The sequence below is a fragment of the Acanthaster planci genome, linkage group LG06, assembly GCF_054643075.1.
Source record: "Acanthaster planci isolate LZ-2023a linkage group LG06, COTS_SCS, whole genome shotgun sequence".
In the NCBI taxonomy this organism is placed as follows: domain Eukaryota; kingdom Metazoa; phylum Echinodermata; class Asteroidea; order Valvatida; family Acanthasteridae; genus Acanthaster; species Acanthaster planci.
The window spans coordinates 8,766,497-8,792,309 of NC_141782.1; the positions used below are offsets into that span (position 1 = coordinate 8,766,497).

Below are 25,813 nucleotides of genomic sequence, written 5' to 3' on the forward strand. Positions count from 1 at the left end.
GTTTTATTTATGGTATTTGTTCATGATCTTTAATGAGGCTATCCCATTGTTCTTCCAACGTCTTTTCTGTTTTTTGCACTCCGACCTTAACTTAAGAAAACTGTTTGAATTGTTACGGCCTTGATGATTTTATGTTTTGGGCAACAATGATGCTTGGCCCCCTGCGTCTGCTTTGAGGACCTGATATATTCCAACTGAAAACGGGTTTTTCATTTTTTTTTCATTTTGATTAAACTCAGCAATGAACTCAGCACTTTTAACATCAACATTTCTCCCACACGTGGGCCTACATCTTGAAAACTCCGAGTCTGCAACTTTGCCTACGTGGCGGTAGGCCTACATGATAAAGCTCGCGAAGTCTATGAAGAGAGAAAACAGATCGATGCGTTCTTCTGCTGATCCACTGAACTTCCGAGGCTAAGGATGGCCAAAGTGCGTTACTTTCCATAAAAGTCAACGAGTCATGCAGTGAATTCCGCGGTGATTGATGGAAAAACTGGAGAACGTACAAATTATGTATTTCACTTTATAATTTAATATTTATACTGTACCACAAATAGCTTTAAACGAATGAATGATATTTGTAATGAATATTCATGAAGCGGGAGCCAGCGACAATGATCATAGTGATGAAATGAGCATTCCGTTTGCGAATTGCGAACCACGCTTGCGCGCGCTTGCGCATTACATTCCGCCATCAGAAATTTGCGTCTGATAAGGCTTCTGTGCGATTTCGTCGAAGTTGCGAACTAGTTTTGGTCTTTTTGGACACTTTGGTGAGTTTAAGCAACATTCCAGAGTGCACAGCTTTTTGAGTGAAGAAGTGGTCCAACATTTTTCGTTCATCCGTTCAAAAGTTGCTCAATTTATGCGATTAATTTGCATTCTTTGTACAGTGGCTCTGAAAAGACATCAACTGCGTAGTGTGTGCTAACTAAGCTACCATACACTCCCCGCCCGGCGTATTGGATACCACCATTCACTTCATGTACATGTGCTGATGTAGGGTGTACTGTACATGCACATAAACCAGTATCGCAAATACCGCATGGGTAATTTTGTATAAAAGTAGTAGAAAGGCATTGTGCAAATGCAGTAGGCCTATTTGCGAGAAGCCATGCCTACATGTTGGCCAGTGTAGGCCTAGGCCTATTCTGATCATGTATGTACTACAATACCATGTGTGATGCCTTGTTGGTGCCTAAACATAGACTAGCCCAGGTGGACTCCCTGACTGTCCTACGTTACGGATGGAGTCCAGGATATAAAGGGTGCAAGATCAGGCAAAATATTTTATAGCCTTACTAAAATTTTCAACACTTCTACCTTTTCTAAGGAGCCAATTTCACGTCTTCAACTCCTATGCGTCCTTATCTCCAAAGGTGGTGGGATAAGAAATTTAACACATCACCACCAAAGACAAAAACGGGAAAATATTATAGTCGGGCGCAGTGTTAATTTTTGCCATCGTTGTGGACTGTTTGCAGCCATTTTCCAGTGCAGTTCGTACAGAGTGCGCGCGCAGCTATTCGGCATACGAGATTCTGAGCTGCGTACATGCACATCAAAACTTCTTGTTCTGACTGGAGCCAGCAAAACTGACGTCTAACTGAATCCACTTGTTCCATAAACGCTCATATAAAGCACATAACGGGAAACGTGGTTCTCAGCCATGAGTATCGTTGATCTTCATGCCGAGTACATACAACATCAGGTTGGATGCGAGGCTGTGGCGTGCGTAGGGTGACAGTTGGCCTAGTTACCTGCTTGCAAGCTGAGTCTACTATGGCCAGTAAAGCTAAACTTCATGAATTGTACAAATCCTGGCCATTTTATAGCATATATTATATGTTAACAGGTGGACTTGAATTTGCATTTCCGGCTGTTTGATGTAGGCCTATGTGAGGCTAAGGGTTTTAAGAGAGCATCGACACAGTGTAGCTTACTGTCCATTGTTCTAAAATCCAACTTGTCTCTTCCAATTACCAATTTAGTCTGCTTATTGTATTAAGAGTAAAAAAAAGGAAAGGCCGATAAACAGCACGATTTGTGTGCGTACGCCAGTACTGCCTCTGCATGCTGTGTTCCCAATCAAACTAGCATCGCTCTTGCCTGTTCATCACAATCATCATGCACGCAATGTAATCCTCTTTTTTATTTCTCAATTTTCAAGAAAAGTTAATGTTTAATTGTAATAAAGATCAGATCCCTACAATATTGTGTATCTTTAACTAATAAAACTCTATGAATAAATTAAACATGTTAAACACTTCAAGGAGAGATTGTTGATGAACTTATTCCCGTACAAGAACTCTGCTTACACAAAGCCTTCTATGCTAACCAAGGATATTCTTATAAAATAGCAGGTTGTGTCGCAAATTTCGGTTTATAAACTGAAATATAAAGCTGAACAAAATATGAACATTTTTATAGAGGTAACTAATAGGGGTTTAATTGGTCAGTTTGAAGCGCCCCATCCGATAAAAACAGAACTGCAATTTTGTTATCGGCTTGACAGTAAGCGGGTGAAAGCCGGGTACCAGTCACGGCCTCCGTGTAGCAGGCAACAGACCTTCACTGGAAATGCGCACGTGTAGTGCCTGCAGGCAGCTCAGACTCCTGTACACCCGTGCATTTTACAACTCGAGAACAGATGAATTGCCCTCCACCTTTGAAATTGTTCCACAGCCATTGCATGAAAGTGGGTATTGCTCATGCTGTAGGCTGCTGTTAATTTGTTGTAATTTATTTAACAGTGAAGTCTTACAAAATTTCAAAGTGCAAAATAAGATAGACACTTGTTCATGCGTAATAGGATGGAAATTGAGAGTATGTCATGAAAGACGTCAGCCTACTGGTCTATTCATAATGTATCATAATCCCATAACTTAAGGCTGTATGTAGGATACATGAGTACTAGCATGACGAGCTGTGTATGATCAGTCGATCATGCTGTGCTGTTGGTTGATCCTGTGGAAATCTCGTTTTTAACGTCTCAATTTCAAACCAAATCTTTCACAATCTTAACCATGAATTTGGGAAAAAGATATGCTGAAGGTGAGAGGATCAAAAGATTGTGCTGTAAGGTCGACTGGTAGACACAGGATTGCTGTGAAACAACCAGACTACCTTTTTTTAACATTCGGACATGGGGCTGAATATTGTCGGGCCAACATTTTATAAGTTGATATTCATGGGTCCTTGGTACATGAAAGATCAGGCCTGGATGTACTGCCGAGTGAATGGACTCAGAACAGATGTGATTGGTTGTTAATAGCATCAATTCAAATTCTGATTGGCAAAAAGTATGGTGGAATTCCTCCTAGTTCTGAGTTTATAGTTTATTCCTGGAATTTCTTAATTTTCATAAGCTTTAGAATATTAGTGTAGGATGAGATAGTGGCTGGCCACAATTTGTTTTCCAATTTTGTCAATTTTCAAAATGAAAAAGCGAGTATTATTGAGGACTGGCGTGATCTTACTGCACAGAGGCGAGCATCCTCCAGCATAAAACTTTGAACATCAAGAAACTTTAGAGTTGGATTGGCCAAGATTTCACTTTGAATAATAACCTGTTACTGCACAGCTAATTAATTTCCAATTCATTCAAGCGCACCTTTCTCAACAGCAAAAAACTGTGAGTCCTTTTCCCCCTATTTCTAGGATGGAAGCATCAAAGTCAAAAACGAAGTAACTAATATTGCACTTTTGAAGTTGCCCTCATTCAATACTTAATGTGCATCCTTGGCAGGTTAAAGGTCATAATGGAAGACCCCGATGACCTCCATGTCTGTCTGAAGTGCCATGACCAGATTGTAGGGCTGGACAACTACATTGAGCACAGGAGGTCAAAGTGCCTGGGGAAGCCTAAGGAAGATGGAAACTCAAGTGGCGCAGTTGAAGACACTGAAGAGACAGGTACTTACTGTGTACAGAAATTAGCTAAGAAAATATTTACTGAGCAGCAGGTCACCGCCGTAAAAAAGTGTGGATTTTTTGGTGAGCTGCGAAGCAAGTGCGAGCCTATGTAACACCGATTTCCGTCTTCTGTCCGTCGGAACTGTCTCATTGTCTTATTAACCCTGTCTGGCTCTGTTTCCGTAAATTGACTGACTGTCAATATCGAAGACCTGATCAGGCGTCAACTCCAAGGAGCTAACATTGTGAAAAGCATATTGCTTGTGGAAATTGGCTGGTGGCCAGTCACTAGCAGTGCATATCACATCTCTTTGGCTGGTCTCCCCTTTCTTTTTTTGCTCAGCAAATTTTTTTATGCCGAACAAAGTTCTTTGGACTTTGCTTCAGGTATGTTTTGGCAAAATTTGGAACTTGATTCACTGTGTGTGAATCAGAAGCTTTTAAAACCTTTGTGATTGGACGTTTTCTTTGCCATTCTTGAAGGACACAGTGACTTTCTTCATGTGCAATGGTACAGTGATCTTATCAATGCACTGTTGCGCGTGTGCAACACAGTTCTAAATGAAGCAGAAAGAATGTTCACCTTTTTGTAAAATTTCTTGTATTTCAGTTGCTCAGATTCCTTCAGGGATCTCACAGGAGAAAGAAACCAGCACAAACAATGTGCTTGAAGAAGACACCAATAAAAGCATGGCAGTTGAAGAACCAACGGGAACATCAACAGCCACCCAGAATGACGGCAAACTTGATCAACAGCAACGGAAAAGAGGGCGCCCCAAGAAGATTCCAAGCACCCCTATCGGAGAGGGATCTGCTGAGATGAAAAAGGGATCTGGTCGCCCTCGTAGGATGAAACGGCCTCCGTTATTGTCCCACTTGTATGTAGATTTTCCCGGAGGGCTCCAGGAGAAGAAAAAAGCCAAAACCCGGCAGCCTGTTAACCCAAAGAGGCTGCGTGTGCCAGTTTACGAGCCAGAAAGGAGTGAAAGTGGCACAGGCAGTGAAAGCGAAGATGAAAAAGGCACGAGGAACCTCGGATCGAAAACGAGCAACAGAGGAAGAAAGCCCAAGATACCCTTAACCGAGGAGGAGGAGACTCTTTTGGCCAAGTCCAAGGTGAAGAATCTTTACCAATGCAAACCTTGTGGCTTTTCTACCACCAACAAGCACTCGCAGCTGAAACACTTCAGGACCATCAAGCACTTGGAGAGTATCGGCAGTGGCAACCCAGATTCGGTGTTCCGGTGTGACGAATGTCCCGTCAGATTCTTCAGTGAGCAGGGTCTGCAGAGGCACAAAATCCGACACGAGCAGCAGTGCAGATGCAGCAAGTGCGACGCCGAGTTTGAGACGAGGAGGGAGCTACAGAATCACGTCAAGACTGAGCACGCCCAGGAAAAGCCTCCACGAGAGCGAGATGGGGGAAGCTTGGAGGCATGCAAAGAATGCGGCAAACATCTGTCCAAGGCTTACATGAAGATCCACCTGCGCATCCACACAGGTGAGAAACCATTTGCCTGTGACATTTGTCCGTTCAGATTCAACCAACTAGGAGACCTGAAAATGCACATGAAGAGGCACTATGGCATCAAGGACCACAAGTGCTCACTCTGCAACTTTGTTACCGTCAAGGCGTCGATTCTCAAGAATCACATGAAGCTGCATACAAAAAGAGAGCGGACAGAAGCTTGCCATTTGTGCGAACAGAAGTTCTACAACCAGGGACTTCTGAAATCCCACATTCGCTTGAAGCACCAACCATCCCGGATCCATGAATGCACATTCCCTGACTGCACTTACAAGTTCAAGTTCCGCATGGAACTGGTGACTCACATGCGCAAGCACACCAATGAGAAGCCGTTCCTATGTAGTGTGTGTGGTTACTCTGGCTCCACCAAGCAGGCGTTGTCGAGACACTTCCGCAAGCACACTGGCGCCAAGCCCTTCAAGTGTGACTTTCCAGGCTGCAACTACATGGGCCGTGTTTCCACCCACCTGACCCGACACAAACGACTCCACACCGGTGAGAAGCCGTACAAGTGCCCATACTGCAGTTACCGTGCCAACACCCACGAGAACGTGCGCAAGCACATCCGTGGAACAAAGAAGCATGCCGGATTTGCCGTCTATGTGTGCAAGTTCTGCTCAGAAATGAAAACAGACCTGTATCAAGAGCTGGTGGATCACATGCGGCAAGTGCATGCTGATGACTACGTCACCTTTGACCAAGTTTCCCACCAGTCGGGACTCCTTGCAGATAAAGAGGAGCCCCCGAATGAAGCAAGTGGTAAGCCAGACACGGAGGAGGACACAAGAGAGGCAGAGGAGATGGACATGGCAACCAACAAACTCAGCCAGGATTTGCAGCTGGCAACCGAAGTTGACCAAAATATGCAGGTCAGTGCAGCAACCGAGGGCAACGGCCAAGATCTGAAGATAGTGGTCAGCGACAGCCAAGTGGTCGGAGAGGCGGGGCAGGACCTGTGCAAAGAGTACATCCTCTGCCAGGTCATACAAGATGGCAGACAGCAGCAACCCCAGAGGCAGGAGGGTGGGATGGAGGCGGGGACAGAGGACACTGAAAGATCTGAGGGGGCTGTGGCTGAACACCCCGGGGAGATACAAGAGATTCAGATGGTAGCTGTGGAAGAAGAGCAAGCTACGGAGGCCATTGAGATGATCCTGAGGCAGGCTGTGTCTGGCGGATCCGGTGGCTCCCAGGAATACATTATTTACTGAATATCAACAAGGATAAGTGTAACATCAAAAGTAAAATGAGTTTCAGGGGCTAAATTACATTCTCAGCAAACATAAGTTGACAACTTCAAAAGTTGGACATTGCTATTGAAAATTTTTAATACTTCATGTACATACTACAAAAATAAATTTGAAGAGGAAGAAATTACATGTTAGCTAATCTAGCCAATGCCGATACGTGTTACTTTCATATGGAAATATAAAAATTACTTTCAATCATTCAGGTTTTGGATGATGTGATTGTGTTTTTCATAAAGTTAAAGTTCACTTTGCACATTGCATTTATCAAGTTTTTTGAAAATGCAGGTGTACACTGTAAATGCAAACTCTGAATAAAAAAACTATGGAAACCCCAATTCACAGGAAAGATAACAGAAAAAGTACATGTAAAGTTCGTTTTTTAAGTGAAATTTTGCAATCATATAAATGTAAGTCACACACTGAAAAGTAAAACAGGAAATTATCTTTTTCTGTCAAAAAATTGGATGGCTAGAGCACACAACATAATCCAGCTTCTGTAAAGATATGATTTTGTTCACCGACTTTAGATATTCAGCTGTGTTGTGCATTAGCGCACAATGGGCATTACTTATTCTCTTCACAGGTTTTGTGCACTGTGCTTTCCTCATTCAACATGCTGATAGAGCATGTGCAGAAAGATTCATGGGCTGATATCTGTATCATGAAGTATGTTCACTTAATATCATCTTAATATAATTTTGCAGATTGTGAAATCAGTTGTTCAGTAATACTCGTGAGATGCACTCCATGTACTGTATGTTGACTGCAGCCTGGTGTTTGAGGTATGTTGAGGGAATGTTTGAGGGAATTAAGTTCTTCAATGTTGCACTGAGTGGACAGAGGCCTAGACTGTAATTGCTTTGCCAACAGTATACATGTATCTGTTAATGAATGAGTTTGTTTCTTGGTAAACTTTATGATTTGTGAGTGAACACGTGTATACATACAAAAACTGATGAACTTTTCCTGAAAATCCTGCATATAAAGAAAATACACGTGGGAACAATTTGTTATTGATTTGTTGACCCCACATTAATGTGAATGCTAAGTGCTACTATTCAGTATAAACCTTCACCAGCTTAATGCATTAAACTTACAGTTTTACTCAACGACACTGTACATGGATTGTTCAGTCAGAAAGGGAATTTGTTACACATATTGGTTGTCATTGGTTCTATGGTTTCAAACGAAAGACAGACATTGATCTGAACTTGGATGTAAAGCTGGAGAGAGGAGGAACAGCGGCTGGAATGCCATTTGAGTACATGTCAATTGTACTCTTCAAGGGCAGGAGAAATGCTGACATGATTGATTGCATGTGTTGGTTGTATTTAGTTATTGGTAGATACATGTAGATGCAAGAATGGATCACTTTGCAACACTGATCAATAGTGAAGTCTTGCACCCAAGATTGTGCACAGTTCTAGAAATGAAAGAATGCATCAACTCCGCTGGAAGTCTTGGGGTCTGTTTGCTTTGCATGGATCTGGACTGCGATCAGTGACCAGTCATTGGTTCACTGACACCATGCCTGCCTAATGGATGGAGCAAACCAGTGATGGGATCACTGATTGAGATCCAGATCCATGTGAAACGAAAAGGCCCTTAGTCTAGTACTACATGTACATTATTGTGGCATGGTACACATCCTGTTTGTAACTACATGTAATGAATTGAATGGATGAATTTAGTCTTTCTGTTGAAACAACTTCAAATAAAGTAAGGATCCATTTTCCAAAATACCTGCTGTTGTTTGTTTTTAAATCATTTTCATTTTTCAAGTTGGCCAGGGAGGCATGGTTTTCTTTCATCAGGTGGGGAAAAGAGACTTTTTTGCACACTACGCATATACATGTACAATACACAAAAACTACTCCATGTCACCTTTGTTAACTGCTGCATCAGAGAACACAGAACTTTTGACCTCTGTTAGATTTTGTTACTATCAGCAGGGTTGAGTTTGACTTTGACACGTATTAAAGGGTTGTTTAGAATGAAATTGTCCCTTGACCGTTTTTCTTGATGGGTCATTTAATCATACATCTTACACACGTACACAGTTTACAAAAATGAATGTTACAAAGCAATTACTACCTAACAAACATTACATTTGTACCGAAGAACAATTGTCTCCCAAATGAAATGGAGCAACAATCCACAGCAGAACCAAATGCAAATAGACTACGTATGTCAGATCCTTTTTTATTAAACACAGCAATGATTTTGTTACTTTAAAATTGGCAAGTTTGCTTTCTTTGCGTACATGCAAAGCTGTCCAAACACTTGTTCAAGACGGGCTGCGTATTTCTTTCAAAAACAAGTGAAGCCAAGAACAAGTGAAGCCAGTGTTAAATCTAGATCATGATAAATGTACGTATGAGACAGTTCATCTTTGTACAATATGCAATAATAACTGTCACAGCTGGCTCCAGGTATTTGGAGCTGGCAATGTAGTAGACCTTGATTCTTTTATCTTGGCATTACTGCTCAACGAGTGATATTCGTCCTGCACTGCATGTACATGTTTATATTCAACTTAATCCCTGCAACATTTAGACACAGGCAAACAGTGAGCTTGGCAAACGGCTATTTCATTAAATCCCATCTCCTTTGCCCTTCCCACCCCAAGAAAAATTGTAAAAGTGCTTCCCCCCCCGGGACAAACGCCCGAGCTGACGTATGTAGGTAGTTTGTCATATTTTAGAAAAGTGAAGTTAGTTGAGGGCAAACCGATGTAAAGGGTAGTCGCGGGGAAACATGTCCCTAAATCTGCGCATACACTGCTGGCTGCCATGCTGGTCTGGACGGCAGAATGCATTCCATTGCTGCCAGGGATAGAACAACCCAAATGCTTTTCCTTTACAGTGTTCTGATAACCAGATTTGCCATGCCAGCTGGGCCTTGTCTTCATTGCAAGGGCATAAAACTCCGAGGTAGATGACCGGCCTAACTGTTTTGACATAAGCACAGGATCATGACATGAAACTTCAGGGATGCTGGATGACTCGCACATGATGTGCATAATTCCCATGCAAAGGAAAACAAGATTGTTCATCAAGAGTACTTGGCAGTGGCGTAACTATAGGGGGGGGCGGCACATGCCCTCCCAGCGGATGCCCTTGCCCCCTTGGGTACCCCCCCATTTGAAATCTCTGCATAGTCTCCATTGAAATACAGCTGCGGTTTATTTTCTTGTAGCGCCCCCTTGAAAAATATGTGTGCACCCCCGGGTGCCCCCCTGGAAATTTAGCCCCAGTTACACCGCTGGTACTTGGGATTGATATTTCCAGTTCCCTGGCTCAGAGTTCCAGCCAACTTGTCATCACTAAAAAGTATCACTGAAAGGGAGAGGGAACAACTTCGACTACGTGGCAAAACTTTGATTCATGTGTCCCTGTAGAAATGTAAAAGCACAAAAGAAAAATGCGCATTTAGTCAATTATTCCTTTAATGCATGTACTTACATTACTCTTCCAATTGCGCTCAATAAAATATGAAAGCATCAGAAAAACCCATTACTCGAACTTTGCCAAAAATGTTAAGAAATTATTCATAGAAATAGATTAGAATCTCTTTTAAAATGGTAATTGAATATGAAACTCACCACCAGAACGACTTTGAAGAGACCCTGTGTTCCTCTTTCCCCAGATGACATGGCACTCTTAGTCCGTAATGATCGTACGTCGTCATCCCCTCCGTATTTCCTGTGAACTGACATGTAGCGGTTTGCATTGTGGACTGACTCAAACTTCATGTACTGGCCGTCGCAGAGATGGAAGCAAAATCGGCAGAGGGGGTCACCCTTACCCTGAAAAAAACCGAAAAAAACGCAGATCAAAGTTGTCAAAGCCTTGCCTCACAAAATCGGCTTTGTACAAGCCCCCTCCCCAAATAATTACCACATCTGCTGTGGTTCTACTTGATACATGTTTGCGTTGACTGTCTTCCCCTGCTGAATTTATTTGACGGTAGGTGAATTACACGCTTGTACTGTACATATTTTTCTTTTGGTCTAAGCATAAGTCATTTTTCCTCTCTTACTTTGTCCCAGGTATCTTCCAATCAAAGGGTTGATAAGCTAGCTTCTTCCTGGCTACTAAAACAGTGAACACTCCATCTTGCATTCAATCCTTTCATTTCTGTATAAATAATTTTTATCTTTACTGAAATTCACATTTCAACTTACATTTGCATATAGGGTACCATTTCGAAGAACAAGGAAATTTTTAGGGTTGGCAACGCACCTCAGTGTCACTACATCACCCAAGTACCTCTGGACAATAAATTGAGCTGGAAATATTAAAAAAAAAAATTCAAATTGAATTCGCCTCTGTTACAAACAGGTTTCTGTGTTTCCAGCACATGGACTAAGGCCTGTTGGGTCATGTTCTAATTTTCTTTCATCTAGGGTTTCTGTTTCTTGGTATACATAGCTCCAAAAGACTCGACAATTTTTTGGATCAGGGTTCAAGTCTGATCCAACGGTCAACACCTGCCCCCTTGTCACTGTCAACTTTGATGGAAACCTTTCTTAGTCTGCTGTAAGACCACTGTTACACTGTATATTGTACACGGATACAAAAACCATCTAAAGAAACAGTGTTTGGTCTTGATGAGTTTTACATTTATCAGATAGACATCTGTACTGATGACACCACACTTTATTTACGTACATGTACATACTTTGCTAAGTGCCCAGTGAACCTTGATTCATAGGCTCTGCTGGCTCCATAGTAAAGAGCACATGTGAACAAGGTCTCATGCGATCAGTAGATCGGCCTAGCAAGACTGATCTTAACAGAAGCATAAGTTTCACAATTACATACTGCTATGACCATTTGTTCATTTTTTATTTTATTTTTAACCCTCTACTACATTAAGTAAATCCCATCACGCTTGCACACATTTCACTCCTTACACTGTTTTCCAAAGATTCCACCAAAGTCGATTCTTCCAGATATGCCGTTTACTCTCAGCAGTCCACCGGTAGCCTGTGACTCCAGCTGAATAACGTTCCCAGTGTGAAGATCTCGAACCTGGGATCAACAAACCAACCTACTATCAATTTCAATTACCGATCAAATTTAAGCTAAGGTCGAATCTACTCCCTGTCCTTACATAATATTTAGGCTACAAGTGAACATCTGAGTTATTGGTAACAGACTAAGGCTACAAACTATGAACTAGACTTTTTTTCACACTCTACGGCTTATGCATTCCATTAGGATATCATTCTTGCGAACTATTAAGTTGAGGGGTAATAAGAGAACAAAAGAAATTCACAAAACAGAAGTTCCTCCCCAGGTGAAGTAAACGTACCACCATGCCAATATTTGAGAGGCCTTGGAAACCACTGCTGTGGACATAGGCTCCCTGGAAAGTGAACATAAAAATATTAATTTGATAATATTGAACATGAATATGATATGCATTTCCTGGTTATTAAGTAGTCTTTAAAATTCACCTTGGGTAAACGGAATTGGCCCTTTATTTTTAATAATCAAAAAGAATGAAAGTGAATGAATATAAGACTTTTTGGAACTAAATAAATTTAGAACAGTGCACAAGAAACACAAGAACCCTTATGTTACCCAGGAAAATGAACGAGGTCATGCATGTTCCAGAAAAGAAACGCAGGTTTCAAAAATAAAGAAAAGGTGAGCGGCGAATATTCAATTGGGAAACACAGATGGATTGCAGCAATAAATACATCACATTAGAAAACGCTTATAAGTTATGTTCGTATGATATGAAGACAGTTTGTATACCTCCTTTTGCATATTTTTCTGTGAAATTAGACCTATGTGAGGGGGAACAAAGGAAACACAAATACAAACCAGTGATTTGGGCTTCATAGAAGCCGGTGCCCAGCCGTACAATGTCTCCATCCAGTGCTGAAAAACAAGCATTGCAAAATCAGTAAGTTGTATAACCTGTAATGTTTTAATATCCTTGTCCAGTGGGCCGGGCCTGGCGTAAAAAGCCAGATTGCAAATTCAACAATCTGTTCAAGATGTACCGTTCAGAATAAATGTAGCCAGTGATTTCATACTTTTTTATATAACATGATTAAGTTTTAATGTATATTTATTACAGTTATTTATTGAAACACTATTCATTCTTTATCACTATCTCAAAGCATGCTTTAAACAGATTCCAGTTTCAACATATGGTTAGAACATGCTATTGCTTTTATTTGAAAACTGTTAATTTTTGACAAAGAAATTGTCGGTTGACAATTCAATGACTGTTACAGAATAGAGTAAAATGTAATTAAGTTTGTACCAACAATATTTAAAGAGATTGAAATAATATATTTAAGTGAATGGTGTTATGCACATAACTGATGATGTGATATGTGAGTGGAACATGCACCGTGACCCAGGTGATTCATCATGAAATAAAATACATGCATTCACAATCACTTTCATGCTCAACATTACACATAGTAAAACATGGCTCACTTAGGCCCGTTTCAGACGTCATGCTTCTGCCGTGTCGAACTAAATTGAACTTGGTGCGGCAATAGCGCAGCATAAGCACGGCGGTGGTTTCAAACGTCAAACTTAATTTAAACTATCTAGTCAAGCTTAAATACATCCAATATCATGCGGACCAACACAGCAAAAAGTGTGACTTTGTTCTCTTACATAAGATTCGAGCTGCTAGAACAAAAAGAATTTTGCTGCAGCAGACACTTCTCAATCATGTACAGGTTTCCCGCAGAAGAGCCCTTATATTGCGTGTTATAGCTCTTTTGCTGACGTCATCGCGAGAGAATGTGACAGTGCCTCGATCCTGCCGACGCCTCAATAGACTATGATAACCATCTGGTTTGATTTCATCCAGGAGTCGTACTCCAACAGGAGGTTCAAGAAAAGCCTTCTTCTTCACTGGCTCTGTGTCGCTAACTTCATCCTCCTCGCTGCCATTTATGCCCACGTCACTGACATTGTCGTCGTCTTCGATGTCGTCATTGTCCGTCGAACTTAATGTACTTGTTTCGTTGTCCTCCACCTGTATATCGAGCGTGTCCTCCATGTAAGTCGCCATGTTTGTTGATGGGGATGGTTTGCTCACATTTCCTTAACCGGCCTTGGCCATCCTCGTACGCTCGTTGGAGCATGCGCATTCCGAATTAGGCGCGCCAACTTCGACAAGGCAGAAGCACGACGTTTGAAACCGTACCGTACATGCTTGTGCCGTTTTAAACGGCAGAAGCACGGCAGACCCTGTCGTGCTAAGTGGATTTGCCGAGCCAAAATCAAGTTGCCGAGCCAAATGGTTTCAAACGTCGTGCTTCTGCCGTGGTAAATTAAAAAAAATCAATTTATTTAAGTTTGACACCTCAGAAGCACAACGTCTGAAACGGGCCTGAGTTTTTACGCAACGTGCTTGGCATGCTTCTGATAATCAACAACACAGACGGGTCATTCAATAAATTTTGGGTATTTCCCGTCCCTGACTCCCTGTTACACCTGACGTGTACTTTGACATGGAATATACATGTATCACTTAAATAAAATTCAAACTATTTTTGTTTTGTTTGGCAGGTAATTTGCAGTACTTATTCAATCTTGGAAATTACAGAATGACTTAAACATTGAACAATCTTACGCCAGACGTAACAGGGACTGGAAAAATTGGACCCCAATTTATAGAATGACCCTTATGGGGAATTTCTATAGCCCAGGTAGACAGCTGCCGACCGTATTACGCAAGGTAATGAAGACTGGCGTCCAACCTGGGGATAGGTAATTCTTTATTTAACTCAGGGTGCTTGTGTTGGAGGATGGAAGACTCCTAAAATGTCTGAACTGCGTGTGCCTAGGAGAACGTATCAATTGGCTCGAGCTTCGGGAACCGAACTCGTGATTCTCACCAGGGCTTCCTCGAAAACAAACATCAGACAACAGCAAACGGGCAAGAAGTTGCGTTGTAGCCTGTTTTAGTATAAAAAGAGGGTGTTCCAAGATTGTTCCGCTGTAAATGCTGATCTGCTGTAATAGAGAGTGACTTGTCAACTTTCGGGAGCTCTCCTTTTGGCATTAACCAAAAAGGCTTTCATACTGTAACGTGACAGAGGGCGCTAGTCACTAGGCGCGGTGCCCAGTAACAGAGGCATATGTTAGGGCGCGCATAGCTGTGTGTTAAGCGAGCGCGGCGCTTAGGCTCCGCCTTGTGCGTAGTGCGATAGGGCAGTGGAAGTCACTGCTTGGTCACGTGAGCGCGTACGCGGGCGTGGTCACAGCAGCGCGAAGGCTATAAAACGTGCGCGCAGGCTAGGCCTAGGCTAGGCTAAGCAGCTCAGGCAGTCTAGGTACGCGCGCTAGGCAGGGCTTAGTCGTCATGATCAAGGGCTGATTCAGAGGCAAGGGTCGAGAATCCTGTGCAAGGGTTTAAGTCAGCTAGCCTGGTGTGACAGTGCCTAAATCAGAGTGGTGCGTTTGTCGTCGTCGTCATAGAGGGGCTTGGTAGGTTGAGGGGCTAATTGGTGGTGCGCGGTATAGTTCCTGATAGGAGCTTGCGGTCGATGCAAGGGCGGATTGATATCTCGTGACGTGAGTTGCGTATAGTGCAGCCTCAGGCCTCCTGACAATAAGCCCCGTAGACTTGCTAAAGTCCCCGATTCGGCACTGGATGCCCACAAATAATTGTGGTGTTCACTGCTCTGGGCGAAGTCCGGTCACGTATAATATCACACAGTCTCCCCGTCAATAGCGCCCTCTGCTGGTATATTGGTTGAGTGTGTTGATGAATAAACCAGCCGCTTATTAATTGTTGTATATAAGTCAGGTGTCCAGGCGAAGTTTATTTCAAGTCAGGTCTGTCCGGGTAACGTCACGAAGTTTCGACCAATCAGATTAGCCATCATCTCGACGAAGACCAACTTTCTTGGGGGACGGCATATTTCGGTCCCAAAGGACTCGTCCCCAGCCGCTCGGGGACTCTCCGGCGTGCCATCCGACGCGCCGCGCCTCGAGGAGGAAGGCGCCCTCGTCTTCGTCGGAGGGGTGCGGCGTCACAGTACAATAAAAACACACTTTTCATTCAAATATACAAAATAACATTTAACCAAATGTTTGGAGGCTAAAACGTGTTACGTGGGTTTTCTTTTTCGCTTGTCCAAACGTCCTGGAGCGTTTGGGTAGGGCGCGAAATTAATGTTGCCTGAGTTGATCCCCGCTGTGTTGAATACACGAGCTTAGTCACGTTGTTTTTTACAGAGAGTACCTCACACATACATGTACTTATGAAGCAAAAGACGATACGTGTATCGAGAATTAAGTAACAATGAAAGAGTTTGCTATCTAACGCCAAATCTTATCAATGTGGTCAATTACATTCTTTATATACATGTAAGTAAATTTCGCGAGGGCAAAGATGATGTTAGCAATAACCCCTTTCCGGCCACTTAATTCTTGGACCCGCGTTGTTGAGAAATGTCAAAGTCTGGTCAACGAAGTAATTTTGGAAGGCAATTCAAGATTCAAGTGGGGTTCGTAACCGATTTATGTGTCTGGTAGTGTGAATTTTGACCTGAATAAATTAACAAAAATTCTACAAGCCTTAGTGACGAATGTTGCCACTATAAAAGACGTAAATTTCCCTTGGACCTTATAAGCATAACTTTGTACGTGAGGCTTTTTACGGATCGTGAAATATTTAATAGTCTTCTGTGACTTTCCAATGTTCCAGACGTCAATGAGGAAGCATTTTAAAGAAGGATATTCGCTGTGCAAATTTAGTGGCGTTGATGTACCCCAAGGTGGCGTGCTCTTAATATTCCCGTTTATAAGTCCTGAGGTACCTGCAACAAACTTCCAATGGAATTCTATTTCGGTCTCATTTCCAGAATTTGTTTTTCGAAGTGCGCAATGAACTCTTTTGCAATGCACAAAAAAAATTGAGAAGATAATTTTCTTACAAATCGTAGCTGGATGGTTTAGTGGAAGCAATAATGATTTATCAGAATTTATTAACTTTAATTCTTAATGTTAATATGGGATTTTATGAGAACTCTCTAACCCGAATTTGTGCCCAATATACGAACGCCGACGTTTTCTCTGACAAAATGTTATGACACTGAAATTGTTCACAAAGAATCACCGGTAAGTATCATGAAGGTATTTGTGCAAGTATTTAACTGAATGAACTTAAAGATTTTCAACGAAGAGGTTGGACAACAATACATGAACTTAAAAAGTCAGGAAAACGTCGAAGCGCGCCATGAGACTCGTCAAACTAGCGCGAGTGCAAATGCCGCGGTGCAAGTGCAAATCTCACGGTTTAAAAACTGAAAATGATGAACCGATTCAAATGAACAAAGATTTGCCTTCCACAACATCGTATATGAAAGCAATGTACGAGGAAAGAAAACATTGTTGGCTGGGGGATGTTATCTGCTTATCCAACTGAGATTCGTGGAATAAATAGCCATAGCAATTTGAAGCACCAAGCTAATAGGCCGGCGGCGAAATCTATTACATACTTCCGGCAAATCTTTGTTTAGAAAAATGGATTAATAGTGATTTAATGCATTGTGAGATGCCCATGGTTACTCCACCGTGGATTAAACGAAAAGCATTCCAGTGAATAATTAAAAAGAGCATGTACATGTATACATATGTGCAATTCTTCGCACCGTTCAGCAAGAACACACAGGTTTGTCGCTCCCATGCATGCAAATGACATCAAAATTGACGATTTTGCCAGGTTAAACACCGCAAACAATCTGAAGGATAATCTTTTTGCAAGTGCAGTAGTGAAACTTGAGTACGCTTTTAAATAAATTACTATTGTTTTTCCTAAAACACTGAAATGATTTCAAACTATGGAGAGGTTGTTGTTTTAGTTAAGTTCTGCTTACTTTGCTCGCCACGAACAATCAATGATCCAAAGTCCAACTTTGGAAAATGTAATTTGTAATTTGCTTTCAGATTGTGTTTGGGCAAAATCGTCTCTGATAGAACGGTTATTTTAGTGCTGCCAAGCTTTCTCCCTAGCTCGTGCTGTGTCGACCCACACGCCAGCACCTCAACTGTGCCTTTACTTACGCTGTACTCTGTCATGCTGCAAAGCCCATTGATAGCATATAGTTTGCGTCGAAACCCACGTTCCCAACTAAAGCCAAACAGATGCATAATGGAAAGAAAGATGCATGGTTGATGATGGCAACTAAGAAGTGGATATGGAAGACATGGCCACTGCCAAAATTCATCATCTTCATTTTTGATAAAAACTGAAGATCTAAAAGAGATGGAGCAGAAAGTTAACCACCTTCATAATATAACTGCACATAAAAACTAAGCATGCGTGATCATTGGTATTCATGAAGGAAGCCTAATAAATAGCAAGTTTGCAAATTGGTAAATTTAAAGAGTGAGCGGGGACCAAGAATAACTATGGCCAGTGATAAAACGTACATAGTGGGTAAGGGTCATCAAACAACTTTGATTCCAGAAAATCGTTTATCAAGTTGCCATGTACAAAGATTGGTTGTAATATTGAATATTGGGAATTTGGATTTGATAAAGGTGAAAATAGGCCCTATCAACAGCTACCAGTCAGTTGCACGAATACTAATACCCCTGGCAATATGAAATTTTTCATTTAGGAAAAAACAAGAGGCAAAATAGCCCAGACCCAGTCACCCAAATACTTACCAAGATTAGTTGCTGAATATGACAGAAGCAGATATTGGTAGACACACTAACAAATGCCAGCGCTAGACCAAGTTGTGTCAGACTCTGTCCACTATTACAAAATCACACCAGCGTTTTTCAGGCTCCAATTCTCGTTACCCGAACCACGTTAGTTGGCAACAAAACATACAAGTGGTTGACCCCCCGGTCGGCAACGCGTGGAGACCAAGGCGACCGGACGACCTGACAAAAAAACACCTATTGATCAAATTAACAATAACCAGCAGAGTTTGCCGGGCTCGAAGTGCCCGTTTTGTTCGCGAGGGCTTTCTGTTGATCGGAGGTTCCTTTGTGTTGCTTTTGTGAGGTTATCAACATGCGCAAAGCCGACCGCATTAGGGGTAATGCGTTTATCTTCAACTGTGGGTGCAGCTATCCACACAGTACATGTATTCCTGTACGTTGAAGTGCGGGAAGCCGAAGTGCAACATTCTTTGCTTTATACTTCAGGTCAAAGGGGTAGGGGAAAGGTCCTCGTTTTAGCCCTCCACACTGCGTGCAGCGCGCTGATGGGACCGTATTTTACTGTCTGTTGTCCCGGCAACGCGTCTGCCAAAGGGCTCTGCGGAAATCTCGGAGTTGTTTACCAGTGCGAAACAAAAAGCGAGTGTACGGTTTTCGGACTGGTAACGGTCACGAATGAACAAAGGAAACTTCGTCGGACGGAAAAGAAAACTATTTCTTGAAGGGATCCCTTCAAAGTCCTTTTTAAAGTGCTTGAGGAAAACAATCACTTCATTTTCCTTTAGTTCCCTGGTTGTTTCCTTTTTTTTTTACAAGACCCCTGTCAATACAATCAATCACTTTAATGGCAGTGCCCGCACTTAGTACAAGCATGGAGGTAGAATCACATGGTACAAGCAATCCGGATAGGGCTTTTGCTGGACCCTGCTAAAAAAAACCCAGCTCTCTTACCCTTCAATGGACAAGGCCTGGTTGAAAGGTCTCAATTAAAATCTTAGAAAAGCAGGCCCCCCAGTCAAGACGACTGGGGAAAGTGTGGCGTAACGACTTTATATACATGTTGTTTTCAGGATCCAAGGATCTCGATTTAGCCGCAGTAATTCGAGTCAATCCCTAGCTAACATGAAAAACACGTCTCGAAATCATTGCCAATGACAAATCACTGCTAATTAATCCCTGGACGAATTACTTGACATACAGAACTGGGTCTGACACCGTGTGTTAATTAAAGAACCTATATCAGATCGCGAGGAAAGAAACATATCCTTGAATGATAAAGGGTTCACCAACGCTCAAACATACTAAATTTGAAGTTGCCGGCGGAATCTCTTATCATACTGTCCATATCGATATCAAACTGAAACCTACCAGAAAAAAAATTTCCAAGAAAAAAGGTCTTTCTCAGACATAGAACAAGGAAGGACTTGTGCATGATGTACACAACTTCACAGCTGGTAAAAAGTGACAAGAAAAATGGACACTCATTGACCACAAACAGCAGGAACTAAAAATGAAAGACAGAAAAATCGCCGGTTATACAAGAAACACAGAAATCTGGATAAGTCTGGGATAGCTTCATACAAGCTTGGAAAAGCATGAACATTAACCTTCGTGAAGCCACACCTACGTCAGAAAGCACCTGATTTAAAATTTGAAATTGAATCCTCATGCCTTCTGGGCATACATCAAAAGCCTTCGAAATGAAAACTATGGCATTGCAGGCTTGATTGGTGACAGTACATCCAAGGTGGACACAATGAACAAAATGTTTTCAGAAAGCAATCAAGACCATAGATGGCTTATTTACCCTTGAAAAACGAAAAATAAGCAGATAAAGTTTGCTCAGTAAGATACTGAATAACACAAAAGATGTACCTGCAGAGACCTGTTTTCACTACCAATATCCGAGCACTCCAGGAAAAAACACAAATACAAAACAACTACGTTTTTTCCCCCCAAGGACAACCGAGGATTGAAACAAGCCATTCAAAGGATATCTATACCCAAGCAAAGTTGGTGTGACGTTTCCTGATGGATGCTTTGCCAACTACATGTAGTGTACTAGTATATACAGCGTACCATTTAGGTCCCAAAGGAGAAGCAAGTGATAGACATACACTACGGTAGCCGAAACCCTCATCGGTCATACCTGAACGAATGGCTGAAGCCTATTTTTCCTCGATGTAAGGATCTCTGTATTGTCCAAATGTTTAATCACGCAGGCCGAATTACAAGCACGTATATCACGAGAACCGATGCAGATATAAAATCAATTCATGGAGCCATGAAATGAAGATAGGGCCTAAAGACTTTATTTCATATGTACATAAAACAGCAACTCTAATTGGTTGTCACAGACTTTCATTTCTCACGCTCTTAATCAGTGACAAATGTGTGGATCTCTGGGAAGACACACAAGCAACATTTTCCTACAAGTATTGGTTTGTTTAGAACCCAATAACACACTCACCTGTGTACCACCGGCACATGTGAGTCCTCCAAGAAAGGAACAAAATTTCTTTCGTATATCAGCTCGATCTAGTTTTTTTTTAAATGGCCCTAAAACGTGTTTTACAAAGAGTAAGTTTTCGTCCACTCATAATTACACATACGCATTGTGTTAGCTTTTGTGAGTAATGAACAGTCTCGTCAAAGCATTCAGACTCAATTGTTTTAATAGTTTTAAACTCCTAAGGAAACATTCTATCACTGTGGGAATCTGCTTGTAAGCTTCTTTTCATAAATTCATGCCTGTCGAAACGCTGATACAACAAGCTTTGTCTTTGTTGAAGAAGACTGAGAAATGGAAGGACGGACTGTACATTTATGCATTGTACATTCAGCCATCCAGGCTCACGTGTAGAAGCAAGCAACAAACCCGTGGCCATGTTTCTCCAGAACGAATTGCTTCAAAATAACCATTTTTCACTGAACGCTGGCATGTGAGTGTAAAAAACAGTCCATCATTAATTGATGATGGAAAATCTGAACCTTATACACTGTAATTCCTCTAATTTCTTTCTGCTAAATAAACTTCTTCTGGTTGTGTCAATGAGCCTTCTGGATGTATCGCAAACCACAGTAGCCACAAGCATGGGGTCCTGGCTTGTCCTGGCAAGACAGACAAAACAAAAAAACACCAAAAAACAAATTGGGAAGCATCAAATAAAAATAAAATCTTCCTTTTTAAGATGACAGGGCATCAGATGTACATGTAATATAGCCAAGAGGCTACAGAACTGAAGGGAAAAAAGACAAACTGTAAAAAAAATCCAAAGACATTTCTTGGTAAAGGCAAGAAACCATCTTAAAGCAATTTTTAAACTGGATTAACTTAATCAGAAAATGTCTTTTCTATTTAGTTTTCTACCAAAGAGGTACAAGTTTACACACTTTAAAAAATTGTGGAGATAAGATATTGATTCAAATGCAGGAGTAAGGAAATTCTAACGGCAAAGTAAAATATTGAATTGACAGAATGTCGGTAAACATCCTCAATATTTTAGGTGTACTTTAAGGATGTCTGGGTGCTTCTCAAAACAAAAAAGAGCACTGAGGTTGATTTTTGGTTTGGGGGTGTAATATTTCCAGGTTCCTACAATGCTCTAAACACGTGGCACTTACGAGGTTGATGTAGACTCTGGGATGGCCTGTCGAGGGATCGCCTCCGTCACACCACACACTGCTGGCTGCTATTTCCTTTGGTGGCTCTTCATTGACAAGATCGATTGCAAATTTCTCATTCACCTTCAATAAAAATAAAGGGACTGCTCAGTGTAGTCTACACAACCAAAAAAACAAACATGGCCCATCTAAAACGACATTTTTCAGAGCTTTCCCAACAACTTGCGGTAAATACTAAAAACACATGTTTGTCCTTGGCCGCAGTACTTAAACAACAATCAACTGCCCTGGTGCTACAAGTAACCCCCCTCTCTAAAAAAAAAAAAAAGGAAATTCGAGCCAATCACAGGAAAGGGTTATCACAAGCAAAATGAAGAGGACTAGTCAAAGAAACATCAGCAAAAATCTGGCTTGAAAGAGTGCTCACAGTGCCAGAAAAATGGGGATTTTTCTCTAAGTTTTCTTTAACTACACGTACACGAAAGAATGCCCACCGCAGGTAAGCAATGTGCACGCACTTTCTGCTACACCTACATGAACAAATACACCTAGCCAGCATGCCACTCAGAGGGAGATCAATGATAATAATGCATACAAGCCCCCTTTTCTGTCCATGTATGGATCACAGAGCTTATACCAAAGCAGGGGTTGAAATTAACGGTGGTCTGCTGGCCAGGGGCCATCAAAAAATTCATCAGGCCAATGCATTCTCCCCAAACGATGGCCCGGCTGGATAGCGGTCATTTGAGGAACTTTGCCACATTTCAAAACTTTCATCACATTTTATGAGTCGTGTTTCAAATCACTGGCGCAGCACTTTTGAGTTCACGATATAATTCCACAGTCCGTGCGGCCGGGCTCGTGTGCCAAACGCACACGTAACGGCGAAACATTCTGTTCACTGCACGGTCGGTCGTGCATACAGCTCATACACGTGCTGCAGGCACCTGCTCTGGTATGTCGGCTGGTATTATTTTCTAACTATGCCAGTTTAGTGTTATCTTCCACAGACACCAATGAAACCTTTACAGTTCATCGCGTCAAGTCCGATCGTTAAGTACGAGCAATATAACCTCAAATTAAATTTGTGAACACAAAAAATACATATAAAGACAACAGATCAAGTTATGGGAGTTAACTTGTAGAAATCTTCCTGCGACATCATTTTTTTTCCGATGTGCAGCTGTAGAGTTGCGTGTATGTACGGTACTTGTACAATACTATTTTGACCACAATGCATGGACTGGTTGCTGCGTTACCATCATGCCTTCTTTGGCAGTGGTGCGGCGAGCAGGAACCAGTGAAGCCTTGCTTCTGTGCATCAAGCAAAATTGCGTGCTGTGCTTGTTTTCACCACCGCGATAGCAAAATGCGACAAGAACTTGCAAAAATAACGGGACTTTCTTTTCAAATGTGGTGAATGTAGGCAGGCAAACAAAAAATACATTCTTTTAGGTATGAAAGAGTTCTTGTGAGGTGTTTTGTGAAGACATGAAAGACAGGATTTGTTTTTTCTTTTTTTTTTAATTTTTAAATGTGTTTTTCTAACTTACCGATATAAATTTTCAGTTGCGCCAAAAATTTAGGATCGGTCGCGTAACCAGAAGCAGAACTAGTTTTTTGGCCTTAAAAGTTATGAAACTAAGAAATTGCATAGAGTGGAGCCAGACCTCTCTACCCATCCGCTCACCATACTCACCTCCTTCTCTCTCTGGATGTACCTTAGTCTCCTGTAATCACCCTCATCAAAGGCCTAAAGGTAGAATGACAAAGACGAGTGAGTACGCAGGAACCTATACACACTTATACATGTACCTAGTAAAAGAAAATCTTGAGACCAATATCAAACATTATTCTGCACCATGCCAGTCACACTGGCTGGCTGCTGTCGCAAATTTTCTATTCTTCGGTTCTTCGCTACTGTGTCAGTATGTGACAATGGAACAGTGAAAAACTAATTTGTATTCTCAATGGACAAACTTTGGAATTACAATTTAAACCGAAAATCTGTAAGCAGTATCTTCCCTCATTGATTTCACACCATATGGCACCCTCGCTTTAAATAGTTTGATAGTACACTTTTCAATACAATTAAATGAAAAAGGTTTTCACCCATTGAAGAGGAGCGTTATGTTCTCTTAAGACTCATTCTTTTTGAATTATTCTTCAAACTGGTGCAGAAAAAAGGCAACAATTTTGGGGAATTAAAGTAAAATCTTTCCATAATTCATTCAAAATGTACATTTGTCTCATTAATAGATGCATAACAATACAGGTGATTTACATTGCGTGCCCAAATCACAAGCGTGCTACATCAAATTTTGTGCAGCATTAGTGACATGCTCAGATACAATGTGCATGGAAGTGGGAAGAGTTCCACCTACGGATGCCAGTAATTATTCTACAGTGACCTATTACTAAGCCGTCAGAAAGCAAAAACATGTCCAGAAAGGTTCAATTTAGGAGGGAAAATACCAAGTCCTTTACTGAGAAAACATTTAGAATTTTTCAGACCAGTCCCATAGGGTTTTTGCACAGGGTGTCATCCGAATATGGAACTCCGAATATGGAACTCCGAATATGGAACTCTTTCCTTTTCTGTCACTTAATATGGGGGAGGAGGGAGGGTCGGAAAACGAAAAAGTGGAAAAATTGGCATTGGCAAATGAGTGAGGGCGCTTTTTATTTGGAAACTTATTTCATATAACGGGTTTTGCCCTTACCCAAAGTATAATATTGATAAACACTGTATGCTCAGTGCTTGTCTGAGAGCTTGCGAAAAATTCACAAGCTTCGCAAGCTCTCGGACAAGCACTGAGCATACAGTGCTTTTCAATATTATACGTTGGGTAAGGGCAAAACCCGTTATATAAATCAACATCTCCCCAATGCAAAAAAAAATACATTCTTGGAAACTCATTTTCTTAATAGGAATTATGATTAAAATTCGTCTTTTTCTGCACACTGTAGCTCCTTTAATTTCCACTTTAAAAATTTCTAAAATATTTAAGTGAAGCCAGCATTTAATTAATTGAAATAAGGTAAGAATAAGAACAAATATTTTACAAAAACAGTAAGTTTGAGCTTTTAACTTAAACTCCACCATGTCCACACATATTTTTGTGTACAAAATAATCACAGTTTGCTCTGCATTACACGTGTACAATAGTGGTCTCACAACACTCCCGCTTCAAATCTATTTTTCGTTGCTCTGTACAGTCCGATGGAATCCACGTTAAGTTAAATCACAGAATTACTTATCACCTCATCACATCCTCTCCAAGATCACTTCAAAAATAAAAGAGAAAAAAAAATCCAAAAAATTTATTGGCCTCCCAGGCATTACCAGGCCTAGGACGTGGGAGTCTTTGTGGACAAAATAGGTCTTGCAGAGTTTGTTTTGAAACTAGTAAAGCATGAAGAAGAGCGCCATCTCGCGGCCAGAACCGGCACAATCTGGGCCTAGATCTGGGCCCTAACTTAAGTCCAATTTGTAATACTAATACAACAATGAAATCAAGTGAGCATACCTGTCCAGTGTGTGTTACTGTTTCCGTTACAGTGCAGTATCTTGAACTTGGCGAAAACTGACGCAAAATTGCCGGGGAACGACAAAATTGCGGTCGTAAAGAAGAAAGTCTGAAAACACATCTGAAAGCTGCCATCTTGAAAATAGTTTGGTCTCGTTCAATGCCAAATTTTTATTTCCACCACTGCAATGAGAATTTCTCTTTCAAAGTTCCCTACACTGGTGTATAGGCCTAAACTTATACAATATAAAAAGATTTTGACACAGTTATTGTTATTTCAAAATTTTATGATTA

At 41.4% G+C, this 25,813-nt stretch overlaps 3 protein-coding genes across 6 annotated transcripts; 1 reads left to right on the forward strand and 2 right to left on the reverse strand.

The window, feature by feature from the left end:
- Positions 1 to 683: 683 nt before the first annotated feature.
- On the forward strand, positions 684 to 8,438 carry LOC110975652 (uncharacterized). Its single transcript, XM_022228303.2, has 3 exons — positions 684 to 776; positions 3,752 to 3,918; positions 4,529 to 8,438. The coding sequence occupies exons 2-3, from the start codon at positions 3,765 to 3,767 to the stop codon at positions 6,655 to 6,657; spliced, it is 2,283 nt and encodes a 760-aa protein (XP_022083995.2). The 5' UTR covers positions 684 to 776; positions 3,752 to 3,764; the 3' UTR covers positions 6,658 to 8,438.
- A 257-nt stretch (positions 8,439 to 8,695) lies between these two features.
- LOC110975653 (uncharacterized) lies at positions 8,696 to 18,808 on the reverse strand. Of its 4 annotated transcripts, XM_022228307.2 has the most exons (8): positions 18,363 to 18,808; positions 17,754 to 17,820; positions 12,534 to 12,590; positions 12,016 to 12,069; positions 11,615 to 11,732; positions 10,883 to 10,986; positions 10,301 to 10,504; positions 8,696 to 10,090 (listed from the first exon to the last, which is right to left on the reverse strand). In XM_022228307.2, the coding sequence occupies exons 2-8, from the start codon at positions 17,766 to 17,768 to the stop codon at positions 10,061 to 10,063; spliced, it is 582 nt and encodes a 193-aa protein (XP_022083999.2). In that variant the 5' UTR covers positions 17,769 to 17,820; positions 18,363 to 18,808; the 3' UTR covers positions 8,696 to 10,060. The 4 variants fall into 4 exon arrangements, with proteins under 4 accessions (XP_022083999.2, XP_086993722.1, XP_022083997.2 ...); XM_087137596.1 differs by lacking the exon at positions 17,754 to 17,820 and having other exon boundaries at positions 18,363 to 18,807; XM_022228305.2 differs by lacking the exons at positions 17,754 to 17,820; positions 18,363 to 18,808 and adding an exon at positions 14,579 to 15,606.
- Positions 18,809 to 20,655: 1,847 nt separating this feature from the next.
- Positions 20,656 to 25,683, reverse strand: ndufs6 (NADH:ubiquinone oxidoreductase subunit S6). The gene is made up of 4 exons (XM_022228225.2): positions 25,520 to 25,683; positions 23,689 to 23,742; positions 21,990 to 22,112; positions 20,656 to 21,476 (listed from the first exon to the last, which is right to left on the reverse strand). The coding sequence occupies exons 1-4, from the start codon at positions 25,652 to 25,654 to the stop codon at positions 21,414 to 21,416; spliced, it is 375 nt and encodes a 124-aa protein (XP_022083917.2). The 5' UTR covers positions 25,655 to 25,683; the 3' UTR covers positions 20,656 to 21,413.
- Between the last annotated feature and the right edge of the window lie 130 nt (positions 25,684 to 25,813).